General features: G+C 43.9%; 1 protein-coding gene across 1 annotated transcript; it reads right to left on the bottom strand.

Annotated features, from left to right (window-relative positions):
• Positions 1 to 6: 6 nt before the first annotated feature.
• On the bottom strand, positions 7 to 13,717 carry LOC100547218. The gene is made up of 6 exons (XM_010711390.2): positions 13,578 to 13,717; positions 12,919 to 13,022; positions 12,048 to 12,310; positions 11,007 to 11,074; positions 4,109 to 4,521; positions 7 to 2,313 (listed from the first exon to the last, which is right to left on the bottom strand). The coding sequence occupies exons 1-6, from the start codon at positions 13,691 to 13,693 to the stop codon at positions 1,727 to 1,729; spliced, it is 1,551 nt and encodes a 516-aa protein (XP_010709692.1). The 5' UTR covers positions 13,694 to 13,717; the 3' UTR covers positions 7 to 1,726.
• Positions 13,718 to 21,750: the final 8,033 nt, after the last annotated feature.

Below are 21,750 nucleotides of genomic sequence, written 5' to 3'. Positions count from 1 at the left end.
AAAAAAAAAAAAGGAAAAGCACATCAGAAATGTCTGACACAGGAGACATACAGTCATCAGAGAAGCTAGTGCACTATACTTTCAAAGGACAGGCCAAACAGATTGATGAAGAAGATCCTCCAAGAACACATACGACATCCTTCTGTTATTCTGTGCTGCCTATGTTCAATTCCTGCTGAAATGTATACAGCTTTTTGGTCAAGCCTATAGCTCACACGTGGAACAGCGATGGACAATCACACTGACTTGAATAGTTTTCTGCAACCCATCTGTACCCACAATGGGACAGCCCAGAGTGGTGTGCTAGTTGCGTGTAGGTACCACCTTGACCCTTCTTCCCTGCTGGGGCATGGCATGATAATGGCCCTGATAAATTCAGACATGGGGCAGCACAGTAGGTGCAGATGTGGCAATCAAGCAGAGAACAGTCATGCTGTAAAAAGAGCTGCCAAATACATTATCTCCACCTGAGGCAACATTATTAAATACTTCCAGAATTGGGATTGTACATGGAAACATCATGCAGCACTAAAGCAACTAAAATGTTTTACAGTTCTTTCTAGCATATGTATGGGGTTAGGAAGCAGTACAGAGCCAACATGTTCAAGACCTTAAACTATATAGCTTGGAATTTAGATGTAAACTTTTCACAATAGGAGACCACAGCACAGATTCCATCCCAAGTAATACTGAGCAAGTCCGAAGCAACTGTACTGAAGTCAGCAGAGTTACAGTGACACAAACAAACTGTTCTTGAGGGCAGAAGCCCTGTCTCTTCCCTTATTTCTATGCAGTCTCTTAGATTTTAATGAAGGGAGAGGTGGTTCAAAACTGAAGATTACTACACAAAAGAAAATAATATGATATAATTGTGTTTAAGAGCCATCACACTACGAAATAATTGTATTTTAACTTCAGTTGTGAAAGGCAGATGGAAGTTTCACATAGACTGGAAGAGAAAAAGATTAAACTTTTTTACTTAAATGCATGTGGTACTACAGCATGCAGGCACATACCAGATCAGCCCTTCTCAGCACTCTAATGCCACAAAGAGCTCAGATCTCCTGTCATTCTGACAGCAGAAAGATCTTGCAGCATTGTGCTTGCTTCCTTTCCCTCTGCATATGCTCTGCTTTTACAAACCTCTTCCCAAACCTATGCCTAACAGTCAAGTAAGCCCTGAATTGCCCATTATTGCTGAGCACAAGATAAAAATAATGAGCAAGAAAACTTTAGAGCTGTAAAGGATGCATCTATTAGTTAAGGCTCCGCAGTGTGCATATGGTAATTTGCAGGAAGATGATGGGAAGGCAGTAGTAGGGTCAATCTGTGGGTTGATAGCAAAGGGAGTTCTCTAGGACATAGTCTCAGTAAATAATGCTTTGCAGGCACAAAGAGATCAAGGTAATGATTCCTACTGCATCTCTTAGCTTACAAAGCATATAAAGCATGGGGAAAATAGTTAAATCTTCTCGTTTCTATGAATAGGAAGATGCCCTATATCCCAAAATCTGTAAGATCTGAGATTCCTCTTTGTCAGTGCAGAGGGACAGCCATACAATTCAGCTGTTGTAATTCACAGTGCTTTGTTAGACGTTAGCAGAGGGACAGATGGGTTGGGGTTAGCTGTTAACTTTCCCCATATAGTTCTAGTATACATGGAGAGGCCAAGTGAGCATGCAGCAGCTCTAGACAGGGCAACCTTCTTTACTTTATATGAAGCAGACTAAATATGGTGTTTTCTCTTTCGTGATCTGGTAGTCCGTGCAGGAGCTGTCTGTTTTGGAGGCAGTTGGTTAGATTCTGCACTGGGCTCAGGGGGTGGTTTTGAGCGAGCTGCTTGCAGAAGAGGCTTCCATGTGACACTAGGGCTCTGTGTCCTATGAAAACTCTGGACCCCATCACGGATTTCCGATAGGGTCTGGCACATTTGGCCAACCTGACTGGTGAGGTCGGTCATCTTCTGACCAATGACATGCATGCTTTCTGCCATGTCCCTGTGAATAGCCACCAGCTCCTGGCAGAACTGCCTGAACAGGTCTGTTTGTTGCAGGTGGGAATGAAGAAGCTGGTGATCAAAGCTGGAGAGAGGCGGGCTTCTTGTCCTGGGACGTGGGGATTTGCAGGACGAGGAGGTGCACGGTGAAGGATGGTGCAGCTCCTGCCTTTGGCTGATAGCTTCTGAGTGCTCTGACGAGGAAGAGGTGTGGAGGAAGGAGGGCCTGGAGAGATGGCTGATTTCTACATTGGCCCTCTGCAGCGATGAGGAGTGGTGCTCCTGAGAAGTTCCTGGCATCTCCTCATCTTCGTCAGCTTAAAGAGAAGAGGAAGCAGGAATCATTAACACTAAATCCCTCACAACTCTGACTTCTGTTTCAAGATATCACAAAGCACACAAAAAAAGTCTTCCCCCATCCCCATAGCCTGTAGCTCATGGTGAGTAACTCAACATGCACTTGCTGCAATGTTAACAGCCGGTTGACAAGCCTAGTTACAAGAGGCCTTTAGAACAGGCGAACTCAGCCAACAGAGAAGGAATCCAAGCTGCCATGGTATGCTGTAAATAACGTTACTCATTACTAGAAGATAAGTCAATTTCCCCAAAACCACAACTAGCTAGAACACTCCAGTATTTTGGAGAGACGAAGGCTCCTGGCCGTTAGTCCAGCTTCAAACATCCCTGACACATTTTTTGCCTTATGCAGAATTGCTGTACCCATACTATTTCTTACATCCTCATCACCAAGAAAGTCACTGACAGAGAACTCACTGCTCACAAAGTCTGTACTGCAAGGCAACTGCGTGGCTTGCCACCACCGAGCAAGGTAACCAGACAGACAGGCATACAAGCAACCAGGAAAGTGCTTGATGAAAAACGAAAACCAAAGCAAAGCATCACTGGAAATTCCTTATTAGACTGATAAATGTCTAGCAATTTGCCAGTTTATGTGAGCAACCATGACAAGCATAAGAAAAGATTACATTTCTCTTGTTGCAACTGCACTCTACCCTGCTTGCTGAAGGTGTATTAATTTTACCTCTGAAACACAGCAACTGGCTTCCAAGATAAATGTGAAGAGTGACCAACTACCATTTCTCACTACTTCAATGATTTTTTTCCTTGCATTCCTACTAACATTGTTACATCAGATATAAGCTTTTGTCCTTGCATTCCTATTAACACTGTTAAACCAGATATAAGCTTTTGTCCTTGCATTCCTACTAACATTGTCATGTCAGATATAAGTTAATATCTAATGAGGTAGGACAGTGCCATCCATGAACTATTAGTTTCCTTACTTCCAACAAGTTATGCCTTCCTTCTCTCCTCTGTATCCATAAAAGCTCACAGTCCAAAAAATTGCACTTTCAGACAAAGAAAACATGTATGCAACTGGGAAAAGACTCAAAAAATCAGCTTGTGGTTCAGCACTGGAAGGTGTCCAAGAGTTGTAGTGTAAGAAGATTAACTTAGAAAGCAGGGACAGTAGTTTCTTAAAAGAAGAGTTGAGGAGGGAGCCATTATCATCTACTTTTTCCAACAGCACTTGCACTGAGACTTCAGACCACTAGTAAGAAATCACTACTGGCCTGGCTTCATAGCACAACCGTTGAGGATCACTGAGCAAAAAGCCCTCCTGGAAGATAGTTACCATGCAGTGATCCAGTAGTGACAGGCAAAGGCTCACAGCTTGAGAGCACTGCTATTCTAACGTGGAACATGCAAGATGAAGAAGAAATCCTAATCCTTCACAAATATTCTTTCACAGACTGGAGGCAGTTGCTCTTCAACTACTGTTGTTCTCTGACTAGTAGGATTAGTTCAGGCTTATGAGCTGTTAAGAAAGTGGAATCCAATATCTAGCCTTAGAAGACAGAATGGAAGAAGACTAGATAATCAGATAAAGAAGATGATCTCAACTTTCCTTCAATCCATCTCATCATCCCATAATCACCAGAGAAGGCAAGACTGCCTTGAAACAAAACACTATAGCACAACCTGGCTTGACGGGCAACCCAGCACCTCAGAAAACACACAGTGCTCTTCCAGTGTCAAACTGAGATAGGCAAGCATAAGACAAAGAGGTGTTAAGGCAGTGATACTTACAGCTTGTTGACAGGCTGTCAACCACATCCAGATCCGCTCTCCGGAAGCTGTGCACATGGCGCGATGAATGCAGCGTTGACTCGATAGCTTTCTCATGGGCGGTCAGGACGATAGCTGAGGGCCGCCCCTTGCTGCTGGGGCTAGAAAGGGATCTCTGCATGAATGCCAGTTTGTCCTTGGTTCTTCTCTTCATGTCGTCCCATCTGTGTTTAATGTCTTTTACAGATCTGGGGACCTGGCTGACTGATGTGATCTGTCTGGCTATGTCTTCCCAGATCTTGTCCCTGTCAGCATGAGACAGACGCACTGTCTGCCTCCCAAACAGCATGGCTTCATTTCGGGTCACCTCAGTGACCAGAATGTCCAGTTCTTCCTTGGAAAACTTGGGCTTCCTCTTTCGTTCAGCCATGTTCCTTGAGTTGAACATCCCACAAAGCACAATTGGGTAAAAGGAAATCAGCACAAAGCATCCCCCTCCATCCAACAACTTGACCAGTGTTGCACTTGGGCAGAGGTGTTTGGTGGGCTCGAGCTCCCCCCACCTGCAACAACCTCAGTTTTCTCTCAATTGTACCACGAAAAGGTAGCCACTTTGTTTTTAAGAAGCAACTTTCAAGCTTAAAAAAAAAACAAAAAAACAAACAACAACAAAAAACAAATACCAAGCGAGACCAGTATGAATGAGGCTTCCTAGCTTTACAGTTAAAATGAAATCTTACACTTAGCCTGATGCTGTAGCATACGTATGAGGATTTCAGCATTCCCTCATTATAAGTTGCTGCAGATTGTGTACAGGAAAAAAAAAACAAGAAGACTTTCAATTGAATTCATGAATTAGCTTCTAAGGTGACAATGCTTGAAAACAGGTTCTTGAGGAAATGTAAGGGTTTGAAACATACCTTACTGTTCTGCCTGGCAGAACATGCAAGGCAAACTTACAGCACCCTATCTATTAAAACTCACTGAATCTTACGCAGAGGCTATACTAAATTGGATTTTTTTTTTCCAGAATAGAGAGATCTTAAGCAGAACCATGGGCAATTACTGTCATTTGTTCTTCCTAAGGAAAAGTCTCTTCTTCAGCAGTGGGTACTGAGCTTCCAACATTTGTCTGCTTCAGAGCAAGCTTTTGTTTTACTAGAAATGGTTGCCATTTCCTATTGTTCTCAAAAGGAATGAGGCCACCCACTTGCTTTTCTTGGCCAGGCTTTGCTGTCATTGCTGCTGACAGGAGCCTGTGCCTAACTTCTGGTGCTTTAAGAGAACAATGTGTGGCCCAAGTGCATTGAGAAGAAAAAGCAGCCAATCTGAGAATGAGCAATTTAAAACAATTTTTTAGGGGGAAGGAGGGGGTTATAGTGGTGGGGGGACAAGAAGGGGGTTGGAGCAGTGTTAGTTTTTCCAGCCAGAGCCATAGGAAACTTAAAAAACAAACAAACAACAACAACAACAAAAACACCCACAAAGTTTTAGTCCTAAATGTTGCTTTTCATTGGGGGTAGAAAGGAGGGGAAGAGCAGATCTACTCCCTACGAAAGGAAAATACAGACTGTGTGAATATGCTGTGCTATACATAAACAAAATGGGATTATGGACAGAGGAGTAAATCACAGCTTGGACAATGAAAACCTGTGTATAAGTACGCAATGCAGCTCTGGAGAGATCAGGCAGCCACGGACAAGCTGGGCCATGGAGAAATCCTAACACATGCCTTTGTCTGAATATCAGCAGAGTGAAATACGAGGTCAAAATGTTCTTTAAAAGGACTGCTTTTACGCCTCTTCAAACAGTTAAAAGCAAGTACAACTTCTTTTTTATTTTATGTGACGTCAACTTTTTCAGTGTTCACTTGATACAGTTCTTGGAATTTTAAAAGGATATCTGTGTCAGCACGGATTTCTGGTTGAGAACACAACAAATTTGAGGTAGAACACTTCAGTGTTAATATAAATCACTCCCAAAAGTTGTTACTACAAACCTAGAAAATTGACATTTAAAAAGGATACCAAAAGGTAACATGGTAGAAATAAAACATTTGAAATAAAACGTTTGAACACCTAACAACCTTAGCACTGCTCTGAAGCATCACTGTGAGAGAGATATCTATCAGCTTCCTCATATGCTTTCTCTTTATGGTCCCAAATTAAATGAAAGCAATCATGCTGTCATTAGTATTATTGTCATCTTAGGGAAAAAAATTCCCACTAGGATAGCTCAGAACTTCCTCTTCCAAGAAATTACACTTAATCCTAAAATCCTGTCTGGATATCCTCTCTCACTCAGTCAGACTTTAGCAACCCCAAAATACTTTCTGAAAAGTTGGTACAAGCTAAAGGCCTCTGCAGTTTTCCCACTCATTCACCACTGGTGATGGCCCTGCTGGAACCTCCTGCCTTTCAGAACTGCCATGGCTCAGCAGAAGTGAAAGGCACACTTCTGGACTGCAGACTAAGGAAAACCTATGGAAAGGCAAAGCAGCTTCTGTCAGCCATCATCCTTGTTTCTCTTTCATGCTGGTACACTTCAGTTTAATGAGTCTCACTGCTGTGTCCTCTGTTAGGGTGAGTCTCAGAAGCTGTTAACCTCGGTTAAAGCCAAAACACTAGTAGGAAATGCTGCCCAAGCTCAGGACAGAGCTTCATTTTGGTGGAATTTCTTTTATTTAAGGACAGAAGGAGCATTTAGGGTAGATGGTAATTAACCAATAGCGAGCCAGCAAAGCACTTGGTACACTGATCTTAAGACAAAAATTTTAAAAGAAAAGGAGTTCTCCCAGCTGTACACTGTAAGAGGGGTACAAGACTACATGAAATATTGAGCAAGGGTATTTTTACTGTGTGATTTATGTCATAACCAGTAAAACTAGGCTTCAACCCGTACTCTCTGCAAGTACCCACAGAACCATTAACACTTCCTGCAGTAGAAACAACTCCCCATTGACCAAGCTGCTCAAGTGAAAAGTGTCCCTTGGTAGAGAAGAGCCTGCAGAACATAATTCATCCTGGAGTTGCTCAGACCTTTCTAATGAGATTAGGAAATCCGTGCTCTCTCTGCCCTGCTGAATCCATGGCTCCTGCCACCAGCACAGCTGCACCGATGGGGAATTTTTGCCCCTTTTTGCTCTTCTCAGACATCAAGCATATTCGGCACAACCTGGTGTAGACTCAGATATTCAGATTTCAGGGCTTCCTCCCGTATGCTCCAGCAGGACTTTGGTCAAAACTATTTAAGACTATGCAAAATAGCAAACTAGCCACACAACGTTCTGGCCGCTTTTAATAATGAATTCAATTAATGTTACCTTCCTAGTGGGAATATTAACCTCCTCTTCCTAAAAATGCAGACAGTTTTACTAGTCTCTCTCAGTGATCTTTGTCCCTTCATGCACTTTTCCTAGCATGCAAGTTATCACCAGAAGCAGTCACTGTTAGCTGCAGGTATCTATGGGGATGTTGAGTGGGTTTTACCAGGCTCCAGAGGAGGCCCAGCAGTAGGGCTATAAATTTACACCTCAACCCAGGTCAATCTGAAAGTGCAAGACTGTATGACTAACATACCAAAAGTGAAGTTGTAAACTCATCAACAGTGGGCACTTGATCACTCTACAAAAACAAACAGTTCTGCTTCTCTTTGCCTCTAAGAAGCAAGCATGTAATCTCTTCAGTGCCCTGGGAAAAGAAATATACAGTGATTATATCCTGCAGCACTTCAGGATCCATTGGCACTGCATAGCTTTCTGTCTCTAACACCTAAGAACCTTCTATCAAGTAAAGAAATTAACAGAGACCAGTATATGAAGTTCAACAAAATAGCTCATGTATAGGCTGGTGGCTTTTGTTCCTCCTGAACACACAGACAGCCAGCGATCCTAATATATGTAACTACGCATACGTATACAAAATATTTACTTTTGAAGAGGTCTTGCAAAATCAAGAAAGCGGTTCATTACTTAAGAATCTATTGACCCAAGTCAGTCCTGTTTTGAGCAGGCTAATCTCCAGAGGTCTCTTTCAAATTCTATTATTCAATGTAGATGGACATGCAAATGTCTCCATTATAAGGAGGATATAGGAAGATACACAAAACAATGTGTATGGCCTTTTTGTCACCGTGTTTGGAGGGAGAAGGAGACCGAGAGGAAGGCAAAGGACAAAGAGATGAAGAAGTTTTGCACTAACCTTTTCACAGGGGCTGAGGGATAGGATGAATTTGAGCTGTGCCAGAAACCTGAGAACTGAGATAGTCACATGTAAGAATGGAGAGACTATATATACCAAAATCAGCCTGGAAACTCCACATGAGGGACAGCACTCCAACAGTTTGTTTAGGCACTACCAGTCGGCAGATGTTTCCTATCCTGCACCTCAGTTTGGGCAAAGTGATACAAATACATGGTGAGAATGTTTCCCAGATTTTCTTTCTTAGCGTCTTTCAGTTTCTGGTCAGATTTTTTTTGTTGTTGTTTTAAAGTAATATATCCATAAACCAAGTAACAGAACTTCCTCAGAAGCAATCAGGAGCAACAGCTGGTGGTTTGCGTCCAAGAAAGCAACAATTTTGGCTGAGGTTCGCCATGATTTGTGGTATTTGGTCATTGAGTCCCCAGAAACAAAATGACAGAGGAAGAGGTTTACACACATCCTTACAATTCAAAGCCAAAGGAGTTTTGTACAGTAGTAGAAACAGCGGTGCTTTATGCTAGACAAAGGATTATTCTAGTGTCAGTGGCCAATTAGGAGAACATACTCTCAGCATCAGGAGCTTCTCCACTGACTAAAGAGGGAAAGGGCAAGAGGATGTTACCATTGCCACGCCATCCGCTATGCTTTGTACTCCTTCCTTCCTTCCACTGCCCTGGGTAAACTTAAAACAGCAAGTGCTGTGATGTACAAACTGTTCTCAGAGGGAACATGAAAATGGATTCAGGTGTGGCAGTCAAACAACAAAAACAATAGCCAGATCTACAAGAAGAGAGGAGTCAGACCAAGCTCCCCTTCCCGTGCCATACCCACCTACCCAGAGGGTGAGTAGATCTGCTTTGCAAAGCACTCCATCTGTGAGTGATGGCAAAGAGCATCATCTGAAAAACAAAAAGAGCGCTGTCTACAGCGTCCTGCAAGTACGATTTCTGTGGGTAATCTCTGACATCTAATGTCTTCACACAGGACATCGAGGGCATCTCTATTTGAAAGCTGGTAATGTACAAAAGCAATGATTTTTGAGGACTGGTATCTTCACATGTACTGCCAGTCAAATTCCAAGTAATACTGCTATTAGAAACATCTTTCAAGAGTAAAACCAGAAAGACCAGTAAGGTTGGTATAGCCTGCACATGTCCTCCAAGACATACTTCCCTGGAAGAGCTGCAAACACTCTCTTAACTCCCCTGCTCTTTTCACAATTTCAACCTCCTTGCTTTTCAAGGCTGTAAAAAATGGCCCAGATCACACTCATCTTAAGATGTAATGATGGCAAATAGATGTTTAAATGAGAACGTTCTGTTCTTTGGTGCTGGGAGCATGAGTAGTGCCCATATAAATCCAGATATCAAACTGATGTTGGTAGTACTAGAAATAACAGTTAATTACACAATTTTTGCTTTCCAAGACTGTTTTCCCCCAGTTTCACTGCCACCCAGACCACATAAAGAAGTTATATAAACAAAGCAGAAAAAAATCTCACAGATTTCTGAAGTTCATTCTTTAATTCAAGATACATTTCCCTTTGCCTAACTGTCCCCCATACAGCTGCTTCTTTTTGGAGTGACAACTCCAGTCTCAGCATAGGACTAAGGGTTTCTCATCCAGTAGTAGACTGCTGTAATGGCTGGAATACTTTGCTAAACCTCATAAGCATACCTGTTAGAACAGCTGCTATCAATATACAGACTCAAATGGAGCAAGAGTTGGTGCAACCAACTACTGACATCTACTGTATTTCGTGCCCATAATGACTGACAATTGAAATTCTCAGGCATCTGGGCCAACAAACCAGTTAACTCCCACACTAACTTCATCTTGTAAAAAAATGCCTTCTTCACAACAGCTGCCTCCAAAATTCAACGCCTGAAAGCAGGATTGGTCCAAATGTGGGACGGGCCACAGTATGCAATGATGTCCCAGTCCGGTGACTCACCACATGTACAAGCACACTTCAGAGCTTTGACTCTGCCTCAAGAGGCTGCAAAGTGACCTACATATGCAGATATTTGAAGCACTGCGTTGTTTTTCCAACGTTTTATCTTACTGCTTCAGTCAACAAACCAGAGCCAGCTGCACTCCTGGTTCAATACTGTTATTTGGCTCCTGCTTTCTCGACTTCCTGGGCCAGCAGAGGGAGCACAAGCACACTCATGATTCATGCATTAGGAGCTGCAGCAGCTCACTCCATGTTTCTCATAACACAGCAGAGCTAACACTACCAATGATAGTCACCACAGACAACCGTTTCAAGTGAAACTCAGATCAGGAAAAAAAGCACCTCTTTCAATGTCTGTCAAATAGGAGAGGACAAAAACCCCAAACAGAATAAATTACTTTGGGGATTGTGCAAAGCATTTTTCAAATATCTGAACATAAAGTAGGGGAAAAAAAAAAAAAGAGGAGTGACATCTGCCAGCATTTGTAAGGGTGGATAAACACGCTTTTTCTATATCATTTGTCCTCATTCCAGAAAATAGCCATCCTCTATACACATCCTCGTTTTAGTTCCTGTCATTGAAACTGACTTGGAAGGGGTTCTCAACACAGCAAACGCTGAAAGAGCATAAGCAAAATCTCTGTGGAAGTGTCTGTATTGTTCCAGTTTGTTTTTCTGTCATACAAAACGAGGAGTATTTTATGGCCTCTCTCTGGAGCACAAAGCCCCAGAAGGGTAGACAGAAGAGAACTGGACTCACCTCATCCAGTTTGCTTTGGTTTCATCTGTCCCATCGATGGATTTATAGCGGTTGTTCTTGTCAACTATCTGCAAAACAGAATAGATGCAGCATATAAACTGGCTGGTTCTGATAGGAGGAAGTCTTCAACTTTCAGATCTGCTTCACTTCCAGCCTCAATTCAGATTATGGAACAATGCCATGAATCTAAACTTGCCCAGTCCTGTAGACTGCTGCACTGGATATATGCGTGGAAGCTACTCTGAACTAAGAAATTTCTTCAAATTACAAATATCTGTAACGCGGCACTATGGATGCAGCTGACAAAATGGTTAAGTCCCCAGATACAAAAGATTAACCTCTCCTACACGGCAGAGCTGACATACACATTTATTTTTACAGACAGAAGAGTGTGAGCAGCATTTCATACTAGAAGCTCTCATTTTTTTCCCCACCTAGAATTCAAGTCCCACATCTTATTTCCAACAATAATTAGTACCTGTTGATGTCTCTATCTCTAGAGATACCTGTGATAGCTCAACCTCACAGGCTAACAGAAGTCTGTAGTTCTAGTATCATCAAAAAGACAATATTTGGTGCATTTAGATCAGTTCCTGATAGACTGGGAGAGCAGCACCTGTTCTTTCCTCACCCCTTGTGCCTTGCTTAAGCTGAATGGGAGGGACGCTGGAGGCTCAAGGGAGCACTCTGCAATCTCTAGATATGGTCTTCTCAAAGTGATGATCAGAATGGAAGTTGTACTGGATGAAGCTTTGAGCCTGAGTGGGGATGGAAGAACACGCAAGAGGGAGAGAAGAAGCAAGCTCTGCTTTCTACAGCTGGTGTCATGACATCTAGTGTCATGACCTCTGACTTCCTTTTGCTTATCCGTACCCTGAAATTAGTAATCGTTATGGCAGGTTGATCTTTGCCTATTACCCACATGGGTCAGCATAAGAGCTTCAGGGAAGGAGGAAGAGATGGCTAAATTCTGGCTCCACAAGCCACTAAGTGCCAGTTCTGGGCTCAAAAGTCATTTCTATAGGGAGCCAGCTCACTCACCAGCCACGAGAAGAATCCTGCGGACTTGTCCTGGCTAGAGATCTGTCCCTCGTATGGCCCGAAGATATGACCTTTGGGGATCACCTCGTTCATGCAGCGCACGTCGTTCTCCCCACTGGGTTCTTTCACCACCTCTATGCCAGGCGGGATGGTCAGTGCTGCCCGGTCAGGGATGCCAACAGGCACTGGTGTGTCAGAGACGAACACAGGGGGACCGTGGTTGGGGCATTCATCCACAAAGTACTCCTGGCAGGACTCGCAGACTGTGAGAGGAAGGGGAGCAGGGGTTAGGTCGGGTAGATGTGACACTCACTCTGGTTCGTACAACATGCGGTGCTGAGGTCAGCCCACCTCACCTTCCCATTCTATCCCCAGCTCAGCCAAGGCCACAGTGACAGGTAGAGCTGTAATCCCCGTCACCACAGACTTGCCACTTGTTTCATCACATGCCTCTCAGCAATTGCTCTGCCCCAGCTCAAACCTGTCCATCCCAAACCTGCGTGCTCTAACAGAGAAACATCTCTCTCTCTCCTCAGGCAAGCACCAATGGTGAATGCTGATTTACCACTGATGGCTCCATGAGTGAAACCCACTCACTGTCTGCAAAGTCAGAGCAGGGAGACTTGCTGATCACACACCAGAGGGGAAGGAAAACCAATGTCCCTGAAGAAAAATACCCTCATGCTATGTCCTTCATCCTGCTTTGGAGATAGGAGATGTCATTCCTAATCAAGTGTGTCTTCTTCAGAGAGCAGGCACCTGGCTTTTTCCTTCCCTGCTTCCTACCCCAAGACAACAGGCTGCCAATTACGGAAGCCTGAACTCTGTACAAACAGAGGTACTGCTGTTTTCTCACTAACAGTACACTTACACCAGAAATCCACTTGCTGGAAACTCTTGGTCATGATCAAATCCCGTTTCCCTTTCAGTTTCTTGGGCTCCACATCCATGGACTGTGGATCGGGCCTTCCAGAGCTGGGGAGAAAAACAACAGAAAGACAACTTTAACCTACTAAAACCCGGGAAACCAAACAGAGAAACAGAGAAAACGAGGCCATGGGGGCTGAACAACTCAGTCCTCATACCTGCAGCAGAGAAATGATTCAAATTGTAACCCAAGGTGCCAAAAGACAGTACTTGAGATGCCTTATGGCTAAAGCCTACAGAAGTTTGTGGCTTCAGCTAGAATATCTTCATGCATATCATGCAGCTGGCCTGCTCACCCACCTGATAATACGCAGAAGAGATTCCCACCAGCAGAAAGGCTGCTTCGCTCTACTAAAGCCCCACAACGTGTTGGCCAAAGGCAATGCATGGCTCTCCACACAAACCAGCACACAATGCTGGATGTGAACTAGAGCATGCAGCAGACACGTGCCTAGCACATGAGGGGGGTGAACATTCCTGCCATACACCTCAAGGAAGATCTCACTAGTGAGAGTTTTTACAACTTTGTGAGGTTCAAGTATATCCCACGGGGAAGAAGTAAAAAGAGGGGAGAGTGCATCTGACTAAAACTCAGCTGCCTACCAAGGCTGTCCATACTCCTGGTCCTGGTGCGGTGAGCAGGCCTCTGTTTTTATTGTCACCATTTCTCCTAAGGAAGCCTGGGTCTGGTTCAAACAGTCCTTCAAGTTTTCACTCATGTTCTGAAAAAAAAGGAAGGAAGGGAGGAGAAAAGTGAGTGGCCAGGAAATCACAACCTTCCCCCTTCAGACGAGGATCCAACCGGCAGGCCTCCCCACAGCAATAAGAACAGCCATCAGGACAATGCCAAGGCATCTTCACATACGCAAAGGTGTAAACTCCTTCCTGCCGTGAGAAGGAAGCAGCAGTTCAGTTGCAGGTCAGGTGAAGAACATGAAACATTGCGGAGGAACCTGAGGCACAGGGAATGCAAAGTATGCTCTACAGAAAATGTTACACATGGAATTTAAGACTTATGGGTAGGTTGTGTTACTGAAATACCGAGCATGATTATTTCAGAGCAAGTCTTTGCAGCCAGACTGCCAAGGACGAATACAAATGGTGGTGTGAACCAGGCCCTGTCTACAAATCTAACATATGCCAGTCCTCTTTTGTGAGCAGAGCAAGTTATCACATCTGAAGATGGAGCTTTCTGTGTGTTCTGGACATCTCTGACAGACAGGCAGCCTACCACAGGACCCCAAGTGATTGCACAGGTCACGTTCTCAGGCTTCCCATCCCTTGCAATGAATAAAGCTGAGTGATCACCATTGCCCTTGTGGAACATAGGCTGCTGTAGTGAAAATGCTTTTCCGTTAGCTCTCCGCAAGAGCCAGGAACCTCTTAATTACGTAAGGCAGAAAGCTTCAAACTGTTAACCTCCCACACTTCTTGCTACAGGGTGCTGCTGAAGAGAAAATATTGATGCAGAAAGAGAAAGTGATAATAATTCAGAATTAGTTTAGCTAAGATTTTTTTGCAGGGCCAGTACAAATCAGAGCATCACATCTTGAGACAAGGAATAAGGCTGAGAGAGAGCTGCTTGTCTCTTCATTCCATTCATCTTAAGATCTCTTCCAAAGCACATAAACTGGCTGTTCTGAGGCCTGATACCAAATTGAACAGCTTTGCAGCTGCTCCCCAGAAGTCCCCTTGACCCCCTTTTTCCCCTTTTGCTGCACGTGCACAGCACCCAAAGGAGAGGCTGCAGCAGCTGAGCTGCCAGCTTCTGTCAATAAAGCCAGCGGAACAGCCCATCTCCATTATGACTTGACTCTGGATAACCTTAAAAGATGTGTTCATGCCCACAAATCCTTGAAGACAGGAATTCTCTTATGCTGCACATACTTGTGGAAGACTGAGCTCCGTGGAAATCTAGTCTGCACTTGCACACTGTTTACAAGAAGAAGGAAGTCTACTCCCAGTCTTTGCAGCCCTTCTTTGTGCTAGGGGAATAAATGATTAATTTTTCCAGCTCAACTTCTCACATGCCAACCTGCAGTCTGAAAGACCTTTATCACATGTGTATCAAGGAAGCACCAGTTAACATTCATACAGCACTCTGAAAGCAACGCCTCAAGGAAAGTGCAAGCAGATAGATGCAAACATGCACACTTTTAAGAGTCCATGCTACGTGTTGTCCAACACAAGATATGTTTTCTTTTCAAATTACTATACACAGTCAGAAGAAAAGTGGTGGGGGTGCCTCAGCATTTCAGCAGAGTGAGCCTCTCATCTGCATTCTCCAGAGCAAGAATAAAAAACTTTTGGTCCTGTCTCTACAGGTGGAGGCTACTGGCTTTCCTCTAGAAGCAACAGTCTTCCTGAGAAATCTGCAAAAAAGCAGCTCAGGAGGAAGAAAGCAGCATCTGCATGTATGTGTGTGGAGTGCTGCTTAAAGAACAAAAAGAAATGGATGCTGCCCCATAGCTGGTAGCTGTGGGGCCTGTGCTGGCACAGGAGAGGCGGATGCTGGCAGTGGTGCAGACAATCTGCAGAGAATTCTGCAGCTTGGAGGACAGGGCATCTGGAACTTAAATGCCCACAAAGCCCAAGGCTCTTTAGTAGGAAGAGCTGCAGACATATGTCCCTGTGAACAGACAATGGCTTCCTCTTCCTCGAGGGATTCCTGCTTTATGAAGCAAGAGGGATGCCAGGGCTGTGCAGGCTGACCTCCTGTGCAGCACAGGCTGGGGCACTTCCTGGAGTCAATTCCTGGTTCAATTACAGCATACCTCCAAGATGAGCAGGGCGAAAATATTTTTTTTTTAATCTAGTGTTGGTTTTATAAATGGAGGTTCCCATTCCACTTTGTAGCATACTTCCCAGCCCTTCATTCTCATGGTCCTCCCTGAACTCGCTACAACTTATCAGCTACATTCCTGACAGTCATGTTCCTGCACAGGCTGAAGCAGTGCCTTGCGCTGAGACACCACCCTCCCTGCTCAAGATTTACACTTTTGTGTCCAAGTCTCACATTTACCTTCTGACCACCATGCCCAGCTGGAATTTTATGTCTGGCAAAACACCTCACTGCTCTAAGAGTCCTCGATCCTGCAAAGCTGCCAGGCAACCATCCCTGCTACCCACTTTCCTGGGTATCCCACAGAACACACGTTCACCTAGCCTGCCGTTTTCTTACCCAGTAAACGTAAGATCCCAAGCCTGTTGTTAGCTTGTTTGTTTTCATCATTTGTGATTCTCCCAGACTTTGTGTTGATCACAAAGATCATAAAAATTAACTTCATGCTTTTATCCAGGACACCGATAAACTTGTTGATTAACACTGAGTCAAAAAAAATGAATCCCAGCAGACACTGATAGAGATACATCCAGATAAGCATGGTTCTCTTGTTGCCACCCCGCAACCTTTCATTTGGTCAGGTTTTCACTCACTCAGTGTAACATGTTGGATCATTCTAGCTGCTTATTCCAACAACCTGTGGTACAATTTCCATGCACTAAAGACTTAAGGCATACCAACACGTTTACCTTTATTGAGCAAAACCACAGCAGTGTCATCAAAAAAAAAAATAAAAAAATCACACTACGTTTGAAAATACCTATTTTCCAAAAATCTGTACAGATAGATCATTACAACCGATGTCCCCATTAACCAAACCAAATCCCTACCATTATTCTATCGTTTTACAGGTTGTTGGGGCCTCACCTCAACAACAGGAAGCCTACATCAGATAGAAGGTAACCTAATATCCCAGTTTGGCCAGAGTAAACTTGTTATTAGCTTACTTATTTATGATTTCATCGCTAGCACAGAACATTTTTTTTCAGTCTAACTCATTATGAACATATTTGAAAAAATGTTTTTAGTATTTATGGCCCACAGAGAGCTGCTCAGCCAGCATTTTAACATCCCTTAATTCAAGCTAGCCAAAACAGCTAACTTAAAAATGTTCTGCTTTAGTAGCTGTTGTTTAGTTATTTCCCAAGCTACTGTTACAACAGAGAGCATTGCACTGCTGCTGTAACTGGCTGAGTTAACTGGATGATAATATTAGTCCTCGAGGGAAGAAATATTCCCCATTTCTCCAGTTCCAGGTGCCTGTAGATGACCCTGCACTTAGGACTCTTCTAATTTCAGATGCATGTAAAGCTGTTGTTAATTTCTCTTAATTTTACTGCTCACTGTTTCTTCTTGCTTGGCATTTTCCACAACTACAAGATTCTAAGTCACACTCCACAAATTTCACATCCTTCCTCCACTTCATTATTTAAGCAGCTTTTTAGCTCTCTGTTTTATACCTAAAGATGAAGATCCTCCGGAGACTTCAGATAACAGAGAAGCAGCATGTAAGCATAAGCAGGGCTGGCTGCTTTAGTTAGCTGCTGAAGGCACTCCCAGGACACACACATCCCTGCGGCCACCAAGACACTCAGTCCTTCTGATGCCAGCATGCACACAGCCTATTGCAATCTCCGAGCAGCACGTTAGGGAGGTCAGCCCCTAGCTCAGAGGGATGCTGTGAAGATCCAGGTGTTCTTTGCACACAACAGCAGCTCCTCTGGACAAGAAAGGCAGCCATGGTAGGAGGCACAACATCCCCTGGGGAGACCCGGGACACCAACACGGCTGCTGCAAATCCCAACAGGCACAGATAGTACCACACAGTCTCTCCCATTCCCATTACAATGTAGGCAAGAACCTGTAACACAACACACCTAAAGATCTCCTGTGCCATTATCATCTCCCCAACAATAAAGGAAACAGAAAACACCAGCATATCTGAGATGTTAAATGCGTGAAAAAAAGAAAAAATCCAAATGGGTTCTGGCATGAACAAACCTGTGAATTCCTGTCCTCAAGAATGCCGCCTTTATCACTGCCCCTCTTGCAGTTATTAGTTAACAGCCACAGACTCTTATCTGCCTGGATCAGGCTCCAAAACAGAGCTTTAATTTTACATTTTACTGGCATGTTTCCCAGATTTGGACGTTCTTGCATGTGAAATAGCCATATAGGAATCCATCCCCTCCTTACTACTCAGCTCATTCCTTCTATTTCTTACTGCTGGCCTTCTAGATGTCATTGCCTCTTCTTTTAACATCTTGCACAGCTTGTATAGTATTTTAAAGCGTAGGCCCATGCATTAAGACGGACTTGAATTCATACTCTTTTTCTCCAGTTGCATATTATTACCAGAAATAGTAATCCAGAACACTCAGCTACTGATGAGCGAAGGCAGGGAATAAAGCACCGCATTCAGGGCTCTGAGCTGCCCCCCAGCATCTACCAACAACCTGAGGAGGCTGTTTTCCTCAAGATGTACACACTTACCAAGGTCCTTGGCCATGCCAACCATTACAGGCCACTTAACAAAGTATCAGCTGGCCACACAGCCCATAGCACAGCAACACAGACCTCAAGAGATCCCACTGAGTAAGGGGAGAAGCAAACTGTTCTGAGGAGGATCCTCCTCAGGGAGCCTGACCCCGCACTATCATGCCTTGGCTTAACGCCCCTCTGCCAAAGTACGATGCTCCTGTGGGTGAAGCTGCCCTGTGGCACGGCAGAGCGGTGCCCCAACATATCCTAACATAGAAACACACTGATGGCCTGCCCCCTGCCTGCTGCAAGGCCAGCTGGTGAGCACTGGGCTCTTCCCTAACGGCTGCAAAGCGGGGCTAAATGCAACCTTCTGTGGTGGGATGCAAGCTGGGGCACTCACAAATTCAAACTTCACCAAGACAAATTACAGGGTACAGGTGACTCTGGATTTGAGCAGTGTGGCCTGCAAACAGGACATGGCTTAATTGCTGCCAATTACACCACTACAATCAGTAGCCATGAACTCAGCAAAAGCATAAGACATTTTTCTTTCAGTTCTGAATTGTCAAAACACTGAGTAATATCAGGACTAAAAGAGAACTGGAAGCACCACCAGTTTTGTTAGAGTTTTCTGAAGAAGTTTTGAGAACATCCTTTAAAACCACAGGACTTGAACCTGTTTTACAGCAGGGAGTGAGTTGTCAAGTCTCAACAACCAGCTCAGGACCAGCAACTGAGATAACAGCATTTGGGTGCTGTGACATTGACTTCCCAGTGTCATTCCCACTGCAGGGTGCCAGGGGACATGAAAATTCCTCATCTCCTACTTTCATTTCAAGTAGTTGCAAGACACTTTCTCACTCCTGCCCTTCTGTGGTTTATTGACAAAACACACCATCAAAACTTGTCACCACCTACCTCAGGATAGACCTACTTCAGAGGAGGAAGACAGAAAAGAACTTCCGAACTAATCCCTGAATTAGTCTAAATTAGTTTGTCTTACTGAAATCATGGTAACTTAGTCAAGGTAGAAAATACGCTGCTGAATTCACAGAATTTGACATCAAATTCTACATTCCAGCCAGCCCAGAGCATGTGCCCTTTGCTGACCCAAGAGCGTGAAGCATTATGGAGCAACGGAAGGTTCTGCAAACTGGATGATTTGGTGCAACTTCTATATGTTAAGTGTTGAGTAAGGATATATTTGCACATCAGGATGCTGACAAAGTAAAGCTCCCATGCAAACCAAGCCTCTGAAACAGTGCAGAGTGCTGTGGAGCAAAGACAGCTGCTCACTGCAACTGGAAGAATTTGCAAGAGACTTGTGGTTTTTAAAAGACATTGAAAACAATTCTCTTAAACTGGAAACTTCTCATTTTTGGTATTTGGATCTCAGATCTCCCAGATTCCTAGTTTAAGGGCAGAAGAGAGAATTAGGTCAACCTGACTGATCCCTTGCAAATCACATGCCCTTACCTTTAGCCTATAAAGCCTATACAAAATCTCTGAGTCTAGCAAGGAAGGGAAGAGAAGCCAAGAGAATTTCATTTCAATTGCTAATTGCTGTCGCTGACAAGTTATGCATGAATCTCTTTAGTTCTGGGCACCAGTCAGCAGTTATTTTAAAGTGCCCTGCAATCTTGTGGAACTGACTGAAGCACTCAGCATAATGAGGGGCTGCTTTAAGCAAAGGGAGAGAATTACTTTTAGAGTTAATGGCTGTAAGAAAACCTCACCATCTTTGGTCAGGACTGCCAGTTGCACTCCTTTGCCTTTGGCTTCCTCAACAAAAATACACACCTACATACATGAAGTTAAACAGGAACAAAAATCCAGTACTAAAACAAGATGCCTTTTCACCAGCATTTTTCTCCCCAAGGGCAGAACAAGAACTCCATCAAGTGACAATCGTAAGTGTTGTTCCTTAAGGCACTACTCAAAGGTGTTCAGATGGCGATAGTGGTGTTGAACAAAAACATACAGAACTGAGCCCTGGATATATCTCCGTTCAGTACCCTTGCAGCTTTCCAGCATGTTGATCTTCTGTATCGCTGTTCCAATTTGCCCTACATTATTTTAAGATGCTGGCATCAGAAAGCCACACTGATGTAAGGCTGAATCTGAAATAAACATGAAGACTGCAGACATAAAACTTTCTCCTTGACCCTACTCATTATTACATCCCTGTCAGCATGTCCACACTCACGGCAGTCTTTTTCTGCTAGAACTTGGTACAGAAAGCTTCAGAGAGCTGCCTGCCCATTCTGACCCCTATGTCTTGTAAGTGACAGTTTCAAAGATTATGTTCAGGTCACCCCTCTCCAAGTTCATAAAACCATTCTCATACAGACAAGTGGAGTTAGCTCAGCAGGTCCACCTACCAAAACTAATAGCATAGTTGTTCTGTTCCCGTAAATAGTTCCAGATCACCAAACATATTTCAGCTACACATTTCACCAACGGTGAGTCACACTTTGTTCTACATCACGGAATAGGTGTCAAACAGAACTGGCTTGTCTCTTGCTCTCGCTCGAAGGGAAGTATCATCAAGCCTACTTCTTTAAAAATGCAGGCTTTGCATATCATATTGCAAAGACTCTTCTGTAATGACCAAGCTCTAGCTTAAAATAGCTCAATTATATGCTCCCCTCACCTAACACGGCAATGCCAGAGACTTGATCGTTCAGAGGTGAAAACCCACTTTCTACACTCATCTTAATCCACACGCAGCTGATTTATTTGTGCGCTAATACTGTCCTTTAGCTCAGAGCATCCTTCACCCTCCTCACTGTTTATACCACCACTTCAGTTTACAAATTGGATGCTGACTCCCTATCAGTCACTACCTTTAGCTCCTAAGCCACTTGTATTTCACTGGTTTACTCCAACATTAGATATTAATTGCATTCTCATGCACTGAGTTAACTGTCTTATATCAAATCTAAGTATAACACAATTACATAACTTTGTTTAAATCAACAGTAAGCTTCACAAAGAACAAAATACTGTTTGAGAAGTATAAGACACTTCCCATAACAATGAGTGTTAAGCACTAATCGCTCTACATTTACCCAGGCCTGATGCCATACCATCCAAGCCATCATTTCCTTGACTATCCGCACCGCCATTTTCGGGACTGTCCCACCAAGACCACCCTTCCAGCCTCTTGGACTTTCTGTGATATGTGAAGAGAGACAAAAAAATGAACATCAACAAGCTCCAGATACTCTCTCATTAATCTAATGCTTTCTTTGCTTCAGAGGAACATTCTCAGATGATCTTCTACTATTCTCACTGGAAAGATGGAAAGTCTGAAGCGAGGCCACAGCTCTATGCTGGGGGGGGGGGAATAGATCCTTACAAGAGGTCCATCAACATTCCACAAGGCACGCAGAGGAAAACTAAGCCACTCTGCCAGGCCCTGCCAGCCTGGGGCCCCGCTGGAGGCCA

This window comes from Meleagris gallopavo, chromosome 5, assembly GCF_000146605.3.
Source record: "Meleagris gallopavo isolate NT-WF06-2002-E0010 breed Aviagen turkey brand Nicholas breeding stock chromosome 5, Turkey_5.1, whole genome shotgun sequence".
NCBI classification, from domain to species: Eukaryota; Metazoa; Chordata; class Aves; order Galliformes; family Phasianidae; genus Meleagris; species Meleagris gallopavo.
This window is presented reverse-complemented; position numbering and strand designations above follow the sequence as displayed.